The sequence below is a fragment of the Halichoerus grypus genome, chromosome 14 (assembly GCF_964656455.1).
Source record: "Halichoerus grypus chromosome 14, mHalGry1.hap1.1, whole genome shotgun sequence".
NCBI lineage: Eukaryota > Metazoa > Chordata > Mammalia > Carnivora > Phocidae > Halichoerus > Halichoerus grypus.
Genome location: NC_135725.1, coordinates 83,916,058 through 83,928,199, shown reverse-complemented (window position 1 = coordinate 83,928,199; position 12,142 = coordinate 83,916,058). Strand labels below are relative to the sequence as shown.

Below are 12,142 nucleotides of genomic sequence, written 5' to 3'. Positions count from 1 at the left end.
AGACAATGAAATGTTATATCCGTGTTTGCTTATTTTCTGTCTCCCATACTCTACGGAAGGCATGGACTTTGTCTAGTTCCCTCCAATATCCCCCAAACTAGTGCCTACCTGGCTGGTGGTAGGTGCTCTCTGAACATAAACAAGCCTGCATTTCGCAGATACGCTAGAGCACAGGGTAAGCTAGCCAAAGAATGCCGCCGCCACCACTTACTGGAGAATGGTCTTGAGCAAGAGTGGCTTCCCCTCAGGGAGCCTCTGTTTCCCCACCTGTGAAATGGGATAACAACAGCACCTCCCCAGAGTGTGGGTTTTCCACTGGAAGGACAGCCTGGCACCAGCCCCTGCTAGAATCCTGTCCAGGAGGTGCTCCCTCCCTCCCCTCCCCTCCGAAAGCCTACCTTGAGGAGCTCGGGTGCCTGCTTCTTGAGCTTCTCCATCTTCCACTCGTTCTCGCAGGGGTTGAGCGAGGAGGGTGGCGCCGTGCAGGAGCAGCGGCAGTCGGTCCCCGAGCTCACCGTCTCCACAGTGTAGTAGTCCTCCACCCGGGCCTGCCCGCTGCGCACTCGGCTGCAAGCGTCCTTGCTCAGTGGCCGCATGATGCACTTGCAGCGGCAGTCGGAGCCCTCCGAGGTCATCCGCACCTGGTCCATGTCACCAAACACCTGCAAGAGGGGCTCCGGTGAGCCGAAGGCCAGGGCTGGGGGGAGGAGAGGAGAGGAGGAGCCAGAGGGGACAGGTAGCAGAATCCAGTGCCCCTGGCCTTTGTGGGACGGCTACAGGTGGCTGAGGAGCTAGCAGCCCTTTGGAGGAAATAGAGTACAGTAGCCTTAAGATGATAATACCTTAAAATATTAATGGCCACCTTGAAAAACAGTTTGGCTGTTGCTCAGGACGTTAAACATGGAATTGGGGGGCCTGGCTGGCTCAATCAGTAGAGTGTACAACTCTTGATCTTGGAGTTGTGAGTTCGAGTCCCACATTGGGTGCAGAGATTACTTTAAAAACATTGCAGGGCACCTGGCTGGCTCAGTTTATAGAGGATCCGACTCCTGATCTCAGGGTTGGGAGTTCAAGCCCCACGTTGGGTGTGGAGGCTACTTAAAAAATTTCCAGAAAAAAGTCTTAGGGATGCCTGGGTGGCTCAGTTGGTTAAGTGTCTGCTTTTGGCTCAGGTCATGATCCCAGGGTCCTGGGATCGGGCTCCTCATCTGGCTCCCTGCTCAGTGGGGAGTCTGCTTCTCCCTCTCCCTCTGCCCTCCACTCGTGCTCTCTCTCTCTCTCAACTAAATAAATAAAATCTTAAAAAAAAATTTTTAAAACCCATAGAATTACCAATTACCATAGGACCTAATAATTCTACTGCTTGGTAGAATTATTCTCCAAAGATTACTTCTCCAAAGAACCGAAGATAGGTATTCAAACAAAGACTTGTATATGAATATTCACAACAGCACGATTCACGACAGTCTCAAAGTGGAACCAACCCAAATGTCCATCAACTGATAGATCAACAAAAGTTGGTATCTTCATACGATGGAATATTATTGAGCCATAAAAAGGAATGGAGTACTGACACCTGCTACAACACGGGCTGAACCTTGACAACATGATGCTAAGTGATAGAAGCCAGACACAAAAGGCCACATGTTGTATGATTCCATTTATTAATATCCAGAAGAGGCGCATCCACAGACAGATTCGTGGTTGCCAGGACTTGAGAGGCGGAAAATGGGCAGTGACTGTTTCATGGGCATGGGGTTTCCTTTGGGAGTGATGAAAATGTTCTGGAACTTAGTAGTGGTGATGGTTGCACAACACTGTGAATGTACTAAGAGCCACTGGATTGTAAACTTCAAAATGGTTAAAATGGTAAATGTATGTGCAGTTTATCACCATAATAAAAGACATGAGTGAAGACCTTTCATTGGACACCTACTATAGCCCAGTTTCCATGTGCATCACACCCTTTCATAATACCTGTGTATGGAGGGGCTAGTTACCTCCAGCGTCCTTACCGTGGCCTTCAAGGCCTATGTGAACTGACAGCCTCCCCACAACCCTTTCTCTTGCCACTCTTTCCTTTCTTTGGGTCACTCCACTCCAGCCTCAGGGCCTTTGCAGATGTGGTACCCTCATCCTGAAACCCTTATCCCCGATGTTCCCTTGGTTCATTCCGTCATGTTACTTTCCTCTGAGAAGTCTTTCCCAACTACCCACTTCCCCTTACTCTGTCCCCTTATCTAGTGGCTTTTTATTATACCTCTTACCATCCGAAGTATTGTATTTGTGCTTGCTTATTTTTTCCCTTACTCTACTGAAGGAACCATTAGAGACAGGAACTTTGTCTAGTTCTCTCCTATACCACAAACTGGTGCCTGCCTGGCCCATAGTAGATGCTCTGTAAATATTTGTTGGATCACTGAGCCTGCATTTTGCAGACATGCTGGAGCACAGGGCTAAGCACATGGCGTCTGCCACCTGAGTTAGTAGCTGTGAGATGGTGGGCCACTCAACCTTTCCCCGCCACTCCCCGAGCTGTCTCACCCAGCCCACCCTGGGCTCCAGGCTCTTGGGACACAGCTCTTTGTGGCTCCAGCAACAAACACCCCAGCCCTCACGGCTACTCAGCTCTCACTGAAGCCACCAGGACTCAGGTGAGTTCGTGGCTCTGTTGGGCTTTCTGCCAACCCCAACGCCCGCGAGCGTCCCAGAGCCCTCTGGGGAAGGGCCATAGGTACTCCATTTCTGTTCTGAGCTGTCAGACACCTGTTTGAGCCTTTGGCCTCTGTCAGACCCTGGGTGACAGCTGGAGGTGTAGGAGAAATAGACTGAAGCACATTCCTGAGCTTCTCTGCTAGAGGAGAAGCTAGCAGGATGGGCTCTGTCTGAGAGCACAGAGGAAGACATCCGTGCCAACTGCTCAGGGAGGGACCCCTCGGGGGACATCTCTAAGGAGAAGGGCATTCCAGGGTGAGCAAACCAGATATGTAAAGATGAGCAAAGGCCTGGCACTTGGAGAAGGTTCACTCTGGCTGGTGCTTGCGGGACCCTGGGGTGGCAGAGACCAGCTCCTGGAGGACCCTGAAAGCTGGCTGAGGATCTTGGCTTCTTCCTGGGGAGTCATGGAAGGGTTTTAGGCAGGGGAGAGCCAGGGTCAGATCTGCATTCTGGGAAGCTCACTTGGGAGGCTTTGTGGATAGATGGTGGGTGGAGGAGGCAAGCCGGGGGCACAGAGCCCAGGAGGAGACAGCTACTGAGAACTCACGAGTGCTGGGGAAGTGTGGGCAGTGCTTAGGCACACAGCCATGGGCCATCTACAGCTGTGTGCCCTTAATCTCTCTGTGCCTCAGTTTCCTCATCTGTAAAATGAGGGTACTACTAGTGTCTACCCAACAAAGGACTGTGTGAGGACTGAGAGACAGGATACCAGGAATACGCTCCGTCCAGTGCCAGGAGCCCACAGCGTAGTCTGTACATTGTAGCCGTTATTATTACTAACAATGATCCTGAAAGGGGGTTGTTTATGTGTTCATTTCTCCATGGGGATGCAGTGGTAGATACTCTCAGCAGTGTCCTACAGACGAGACAACTGAGCCCTGGAGCCATCAAATGACTTGTTCAAGGGGATCAGAGCCTGGTGTGGATAGATTTCCAGTCCCCTGGGGGATGAGGAGGTGGGGAAGGAGGAAGCTATGGGTGGAAGCTTTGTCCTGGGCCTTCTGTGGGTGGACTGTACTCGGGGCACCGCGGGGCAATCCGCCCCTGCCTGTGAACGCTGACAGCCAGCCTAGGGGTCCCACACATTCCTAAGATCTCGGGCAGTGCCTCAAGCCTGCTTTCTCTTCGAGACTCCTGGGCCCCCTTCCCCGCTCTGCTGTGGACCTCTAGTCACCCCCACGCACTCCCCAGCGGGTAGATGCGGTTGTGTTCTGTGTGGCCAGGCCACAGAGGCCTCCTCCTGGGGACCCACTCATCGTCCCGGCGTCCGCCCCCACCAGCAGCAGCCTCCATATCAGACTGCAACATTCCTTCTCTCCTCAGATGAGGTGCTACGTCCTGACGGGGGCAGCCAAGGCCCTGACGCCGGCCAGGAGGCGGAAGAGGGCCTCGGCGCCAAGCCCCGGCTGCCAGGAGCCTAGGCGAGGCCCTTCCTCCGGTGATTACTGGAGCCCGTGGTGCTTGATTGGAGGCCGCAGAGCACCGTGGTGGGGAACCAAGCCCAGACTCAAACCCCAGCTCCTCCATTCCCCTGCGTGGCCTTGACCCCTCTGAGTCTCCGCACCCTCCACTGCAGAACGGGGAGGACAACAGTCTTTGCCTCATACGCCCGACCTGAGGCTGAAATGAGTCCACGCGTGCAGAGCAGCTGTCACCAAACGTGGCACAGAGTCACGGCTCTTTAGGTGGTACTTGCTGTCCAGGTGGCCGCCCAACCCTCCCGCAACCCTCCCTCACGTCGGCGCGGCGTTTTCTACCTCTCTCTCCTCGCGTCACAACCCCGTCTTAAAGGGGAGAACTCTGAGCATCAGCAAGACTGGAGGCTTGCCCAGGGTCACTATGAACAGCCTGACTCCAGGTTTTGGTTTACTTGCTCTTCCTCCCATGGCCACCCATCCTCACCAGGTGAGGGCTTCTCCAACAGCAGCCGAACTGCGACCGAGAAGGGGGCCCTGGGTTGGGTCGCAGGGGGGCAGTAGAGGGCCTGGCCCCCTCTGCCCTGGGCACGAGGGCTGTCCCTGCCTCAGGCCTCCCCCCGCACCTCTCTCTACAGCCTCACTCAGCACACACTGCTGCCAAAGACCCCAGAAGTGTGGGTGGTTCGTGCTTAAAAATATCCCTAGGTACTTGCAAGGAAATCCCCACAATGAGATGGCAAGAGGGCATACTTGAGATTTTTCTGAAGAAAGATGGATAAGTCTGGCCACAGTGGGGGAGGGGGGTTTCAAGCTGTGAAATGTTCTAGAAATGAGCAGATTCAAATTGTGCCACCTTGAGGTGGAGTCTTCCCTCTTCTCTCCTGGCCAGTCCAGACTCCCTGAAAGCACGTTTCCAGGTCCTCCTGCAGGCAAAGATGTCCCCCAGAGCCCATTGCCAGCTCGACACCTCCCTGGATGGCACAGGACCCCCACACTGAAGCCATCCAAAACTGGACCCGGCATCATTTCTCACCTGATGTCTACCTACCCTCCCACCCACCCCAGGTCTCTGAGCCTCCCTTTTTACACCAGACAAGCCATCAGTCATGTTCTTCCAATTCTTTATCCTGAATATCTCCCAGCTCTCTCTCCGACTCTCCATTCCATGACCACAGCCCTGAGTTCAGACCCCATTAACTGCTTCTGGGAACACAGCAGACTCCTCTCCGCCGGTTTAATCTTCCAGAAGCTCCTCTTTGATGATCTGTGACTCTCTTGGTCCACAAACCTCCATGGCTCTCTGTACCTCCGTGAGTTCTCACTGGGGGATGTGCCTTGGGAATTACCTGGAATGCACTTGGAAAATGCAGACGCGCTGGCCTTAGTCCACACTTCTTCACTCAAGACTCTCAGGTACCCCAGGCCATTTGGATGCCCACTGAAAGCTGAGCACCCTGGAACTCCAGGATTCTCCAAACTCCTCCATCTGACTCTTTTGACCTTCAGTGTTCAAGCCTGGTCCTGGGGGGACCAGCAGCAGGGTTGTGTAAGATTCTGGATTTAAGTGCTGGGCATGGGGCTTGGCACACAGGATGTCTCTCAGTACTTTGTTCTAGGTGCCCCAGCCAACGGGAATGTTGGGACAAGCGTTTCCCTATAGAGAGACCCTGTGGGGCCTGGCGTGGTCCCATGCTCTTTGTGTACAGAAGGACTTGATCACTTGTATTCCCTGTCTGCCCTGAGCCTGTTTTCAATTACACCCACAGGCGGAAACTCCCAGAGCAGAGACGCAGCAACACCTAAGCCCCTGGGACCAGCCTGGCCTAGAACATCCGATGCAGCCTGCGACAAGGCTGCCTGCCTGCCTTCAGCCCCCCTGCTCCCCCTGGCCCAGTTCCCACAGGCCTTGGCCTTCCCTCTGTCCTTGGGCCCCTGGTCAGTGGCGGGGATGACCAAAGACCCCCTTTCCACATCTGGATGCATGGAGGAAGTGAGGCACCTTTCACAGATGGGGAAACTGAGGTAGCAATGGGGAATTCTCAGCCACATTCCAAGGACATAGAGCAGAATGCAGGTTCCCAGAGGTCTCTGGTGCCACGCCTGGGTTTCATGTGGTTACCTGTCTGTCCATCCCAAACTCCGAGCTGGGCAGCCCCTCAGAGATGCCAGGGAAGCTGTGAACTCCCTCTCCCACTCCCATGCTGGACAAAGCACTTCCCTAGATGAAAACTCCTGTTTAGGAGAGAGAGACCTTGCCATAAACATGGAATGAAAACACGCTGAGTGAGGAGCTGCCCGAGACCACAGAGTTCTGTGGTGAGTACTGGGGTTGAGCTGCCCCTGCGCCCCAGAAAGTATGGGGCAGGAGGGGGTACTGGACCTCCCCGGAGCAGGAAGCCTAAGGAGAGGGCCAACTTAACCCTTTAGGGCTCTAAATAGGTAGACTTCAAGTCCCAGGCTGGCCCTCGAAGGGCTCTCCCCCTCTCCCTCCCTCAAATCGGACAGGCTTGAAGAGGAAGGATGGTTATGGGGGAGGGAGAGGGTGATTATGAAAACAGCTCTCCCCGCAGAGCCAGCAGGAGACCGGCTGTGCTGAGGAATGCGGAGTAAATTCACCCATCACTTGATTTTTATTTTTCCCAGCTGGCTGAAGTGGTGTGGGGTGGGAGGTGTCTGAGGGAGGGCTGTGCTCTGTCCCCCAGCTGCTTCATCCTCCAGGCTCTAGAGTACGCCTCCCTACCCCACCAGCCCCGGCTTGCCCTGGGACAACGAAACACACACACACACACACACACACACACACACACACACAACCTAGCAAGTGTTTGGCTGACTCACTACATAAACAGGGTGTTCAGTTTTCTTTGTCTTTGCTTTGTTTTGAGTGCTAGCCCTCCCCCACAAGCTCTACATGCATGGCTCAGAGGATGCCCAGGACCAAATATTCCTCCCAGCCAGAGAGATGGGAGGGGCAAAGCGCTGATCAGGTTATGTGGGGTTTTTGGCTCACTGTCCCCCCACCTGAGCCAGGTCAGGGAATCCAAGAAGGCCCTGCATGGAGAGGAAGTTGGCAGACATTGTTTTTCAGATGGGGAAACTGAAGCCTGGAGGCAGGCAGTGACTCGCCCAAGGTCACACAACCAAAGAGTAACAAAGGGGCAGAACCCAGGTTTTTTGATTCACAAGCTAGCCACGTCTCTATATACTCTAGTTTCCCGTCTGTAAGGTAGGGATGATACTCCTTCCCTTCTTGTCTTTGGAGCACATGGTCAGGACTGCAATTCACTTGCTTTCATCCCCGGAGCGGGATCTTCAGGATGAGGGACTGCTGGTGCCCAGTGCTCATACACTTACTGTGTGGCTAGCGGCTTCTGCCCTCTACCTTGCCTCTGGACAGTGCAGCCTCACCTTCTACCCAGGAAAGAGGCTGGAGCGACATCAAGAAAAGTCACTCCATGAAGGAGTGAGCAGGGCCTTACCTTCTTCCCTCATTCATTCCCAGTCCCATCCTTGTCCTAACTGGGTCATTTCCAGAACACCCTCAAGGGGGCCCTGCTCTCACTGGCTCTTTCAGGTTCCCCTAGTAAGATTCTGTAATCACAGCATGATTTATTGGGCACCTACTAGGTACCAGGTGCGGCGCTAAACATTTTACAGGCCCGACCTCGAAAAAGATCACCAACTGTAGGAAGTGGGAACTATTGTTATTCCCAGAAATGAGGAAACGGAGACTGGCAGAGGTGAAAGCCCAAGATCACCCAGCTGAGAGGTGGAGGGGGATTTGAACTCAGGTCAGCTTGACAGCGCAGCAGATCCTTTTAGCCACAACTGAGAAGACTTCAGGTCCCTTCTGGAAACACGGTGTCCTCCAGAGGGTGCATTAGATTCCTGGCAGGACTACCAGAGGCCAGGCGAGTGACCAGCCCACTAGGTTCACTCTGGCTCCCCAGCATGGCCGGAAAGCCTTGGCTCAGGGTCTGCTGCAAACCTGGGAGTCCCTGGGTAGCAGTTACCCAGGCGTCTGCCCGACGTCGGTCAGCCTCCCATGGAAACTTTGAGCCACATTTCCAGGCTGCCCTTGCCCAGCGCTCCTGGGAATCCCTAGGCTGGGGACTGCATCTCTTGTCTGCGCCCCTTCCAAACTCCCAGGCTCCCCTCTTCCCGGCCCTGCGTTTTAGTGCCGATCTCCTCCCCGCACTGAACTGGGTCCCAGAGCCCTTTCCTGAGACCCCCAGGTCCCAAGTACTCCTACCATCCCCAGCGCTTCTTCCCCCTCTCCCTGGGTCGTGGCCCAAGTGGCTTCCGTGCTGAGCCCGTCGGGTCTCCCCTCTCCTGGTCCTCCGCTCCTGGCCCCGACACCCTCCTTGGTCCGCACCCCAGCCACAGCGCCCCCTCGCGCCCGGCTCCCCGCGGAGCTGAGCCCCGGTCGGAGGGCCGCACCGTACCTTACTGTCAGCGCGCACCCGGCCGGCGCGCGGCAGCAGCAGCAGCAGCAGCAGCGGCGACAGCAGGAGCAGGGGTAGGGGCCGGGACAGGAGGGCGGCCGCGGCCATGGCGGGATGGGCACGGTGGGCACACACAGCCGCGTGCGGACGCTGGGAAGCGCGGGCGGCACTGCGAGCTCGGTGCGCAGCCAGCAAAGCCCGCGCGGCGCGCCCCCCGCCCCGCGCCCCCTCCCGCGCCGCCGGGGGCGGAGCTAGGGTGGAGGGGGCATCCCGCCCCGCCCGGGCCTCTGCGGGGCCGCTTCGCCATTGGGCGGCTCTCCAAAGGGCATCCCTGCGAGGACACAAAAAAGGGTCTTGTTCCGAGTCCCCAGGAGCAGCGGGGCCGATGAGCGGAGCGCGGGGTCCCCGCACGGACGGAGGTCTTGCTCTGTGAGATGCTCTGTGGGCTGTCCCTTCACCTCTTTGAGCCTCAGTTTCCTCACTTGTAGAATGGGGGAAATAGTGCTTTCCTTTTGGAGTGGTTGTAAAGTTCAGATGAGTGATGTTTCCAGGGCAGGTGAGCCTTTGAGCTTTCCCAACACCCAGACCCCGCCAGCTCTACCCTTCTCACGGCTCAGACCCCCCTCTCCCGCATGTTTTTTTTCCTCTTCCCTCCAAAATCCCGCCCGGCGACCCCAAACTAAACTCCAGTAGCTCCCGGCGGCGTTTAAACACCTTTCCTCCTCCCCATCCTCAGGAGGGAGTGCTTCATTTCTCTGGTTCCTAGGCAGCAAAACTTTCAAAAGGAGACGCCTCCCGTCGTTACTCCTCAGGTTCCCTGCCCATGCCCTCGCTCCATGGCTCTTCGGTGTCACGTGGAGGTGCCTTGTTGAGGTCCTCTGGAGCTCCTGTAATTGCACCCAAGGTGGCACCTCTTTACCCTCCCAGAATCGAGAGCCCTGGATCATGCCTCCTTCTCAACCCCTCTCCTCGGTTTCTTTCGGATTCCCCGTATTATCTCACACTTTGCAGGTCCTTCCACCTCTGCACACCCCAGGGGGGCCAGACGCCCTTCTCTTTCCTCTCCACGCTGACTCCGTAGGTGCCCCTCCCCTGAACCCAAGACAGTCCCACCTGTGTGTCTGTTTACCTGCCCTTGTAAACCTTAACTGCTCAGAAAGGAACCTTTAATTGTGCCTCAAGTGTCCTACCTTACCACTACTCTCAAGCACTTCCCCCTCATGCATATCCCTTCCCCTGCTCCTTTTCTTCATAGAATTTACCGCCCCATGAAACTTTCTAGTTGGTATGTGTGTTTCCTTGCATCCTTTATGCCTTCCTTTGTGGGAGAGACGTACGTCAACAGTGCACAGACCTTGTGCACCAACAGCTAGCTGAGTAGTCTGGAAGTGTGGTCCCAGGACCAGCAGCCTCAGCATCACCTGGGAACTTAGAAATGCAAATTCTCAGGCCCTACCCCAGATCTCAGGAAGCAGAAACTCTAGGGATGGGGCCCAGCAATCTGTTTTAACAAGCCCTCCAGAGGATTTATAATTTGAGAGCTACTGGGTTAGCACAAGGTCTGGTGCTCCCTAACTCTGAGCTGCAGCAAGTCATGTGCAGCTGGTGTTCAGTACAGATTAGCTTCTTTCATGACTAGAGATCTGGGCACGTGTCAAAACCAGGGCTGGATTAGTATAAAACACGAATATGCTGTGTGTTCTTGGTTTTTGTTTGTTTGTTTGTTTGAAGATTTTATTTATTTGAGGGGGCGGTTGGCAGAAGAGGGAGAAGAATACTCCCCGCTGAGCAGGAAGCCAGATGCAGGGCTTGATCCCAGGACCCTGGGATCCTGACCTGAGCTGGAGGCAGAAGCTTAACCGACTGAGCCACCCAGGTACCTCTAGTGCATAGACTATCTGTGAATGGACACACTATAAACCAGTATGGTGGTTATTGCTCAGGAGGGAAACCAGTTGTTGGGAATCAGAGGAAGGAGAAAGGTTTACTTTTCATTGAATACGTTTTTTGCATCTGGGAATTTTGTAATGTATGTCCTATCTATTCAAATAATAGACAAAATGTACTTAAAACAAATAGAACCACACAAGGATTCTCTTTCCCAGCCTAGGTCTGGCTCTCTGGCTAGGCTCTGAAAGAAAAAGACCACTGTCACCCCATACTCTGCCCTCTGCTGGCTGTTCCACAAGACGGCCCCATGGTCTCTGCTTTCCTCCTTTTCACCCTTCTCTCCTGCCCCTCTTTCCCTCAGCAGGCTCCAGTCACAATGGATTCTCTGTTCCCACTTGGCCTTGGGACCTTTGCATATGCTGTTCCTTCCTCCTGAAACTCTCTCTCTGCTCAATCTTACTCCTACTCATTCTTCCCATCTTATTTCAATGTTCCTTATCCCAGAAAGCCTCCTCTGATCATCACCCCCGACAAAAACGAACCCTGCCACATTCCCGAAGCACCAGGAACTTCTAGGTGTGTTCTCACTTATAGAACTTACCTGCACTTGTGGGTTTGTGTGGTTATTTTATCTGATTAGTGTCTGTCTCCACTGGGCAAAGCTCCCATGATGGGGCCCAAAGCTGCTTTGTTCTTAAGTGTATCCCTGTTTCGTCCTGTTCCTGTCTGCCTCTGGCCTCAGGACCACTCCCCTGAAGATCCCTCCATATCCTTCGATACTTTCCTTTCCAGCTCTTCTGTCAGGAGTCCTGCCGGTGATGGGAGTCTTTTCCATCAGTCTTCCTGAGCCTGTTTCCTCATTTGTAAATTGAGGGGAAGTACTGACTTCTCAGGATGGTTACGGAGGTGGGGAGCACTGTAGCGAAAAGATCCCATCATAGGTGCCAGACACATGGCAGGGGCCTCCCTCATAGGACTCTGTATGTTTAGGACCGTAGCTGGGGTCTCAGCACATTGTCATTTCCCTCACCTTTCTCAGTTTCATGGTAATTGACTCTTCCCAAGGAGCATTTTCAGAGGAGAGGTGAATGGGAATTAGGATAGCTCTTTAACATAACAAGTCCCATTTATTAGGCCAGGCCTTATATTAATTGCTTTGCATGCATCATGTTAATTCTCATAACAATCCTGTGAAGTAGCGGCTATCATTATTTTCCCTCCCTCCCCTTAGAAACCAGGACTTTGAGGCTCAGAAGTAACATGCCCAAGGTCACAGTTACTAAGTAGAAAAGTCTGATCTGTTTTATTCATCCTTTCACTCACTCAGCAATTATTTATTGAGTGTCTACTATGTTCAGGCTCTGTGCTCAGCAGCTGGGGTTATAATGATGAGGGAGAGAAGAAAGGGATTTGACTATCAGATCTAGAAAAGCTTTTAGGACGAAGTGGCAACAAAGCCGGAGTCTGAAGGAGGAGGATGAGTTGCTTCTAAGGGCTGAGTATTTGGTGAATTTTTTGGTCCATCTTTGAGAGTCAACTTAAGAATCTGTCCACCACTGAAACCCCAGGCCTTCAGGAGGTTTCTGCAGTGCCACTTAACCTCTGACTCGATCTCCAGGGAAGGGGAATTCACTACCTCCAGAGGACTGTGATAGAAAGGGAAGTTCTGAG

General features: G+C 54.0%; 1 protein-coding gene and 1 long non-coding RNA gene across 5 annotated transcripts in view; one reads left to right on the top strand and one right to left on the bottom strand.

The window, feature by feature from the left end:
• LOC144380073 (uncharacterized) overlaps positions 1–1,935 on the top strand; it is a 31,985-nt gene extending 30,050 nt beyond the window's left edge. Inside the window, exon 5 of the long non-coding RNA XR_013443841.1 lies at positions 1,327–1,935. This is a non-coding gene — a long non-coding RNA (uncharacterized LOC144380073). The remainder of the gene's footprint in view (positions 1–1,326) is intronic.
• OLFML2A (olfactomedin like 2A) overlaps positions 1–8,793 on the bottom strand; it is a 28,915-nt gene extending 20,122 nt beyond the window's left edge. For all 4 annotated transcript variants that reach the window (XM_036114586.2, XM_036114585.2, XM_078061749.1 and 1 more), the window contains exons 1-2: positions 8,582–8,793; positions 399–662 (exon numbers count right to left, since the gene is read on the bottom strand). In XM_036114586.2, coding sequence (XP_035970479.1) covers positions 399–662; positions 8,582–8,689 — 372 coding nt within the window. In that variant the 5' untranslated portion in view covers positions 8,690–8,793. The remainder of the gene's footprint in view (positions 1–398; positions 663–8,581) is intronic.
• Positions 8,794–12,142: the final 3,349 nt, after the last annotated feature.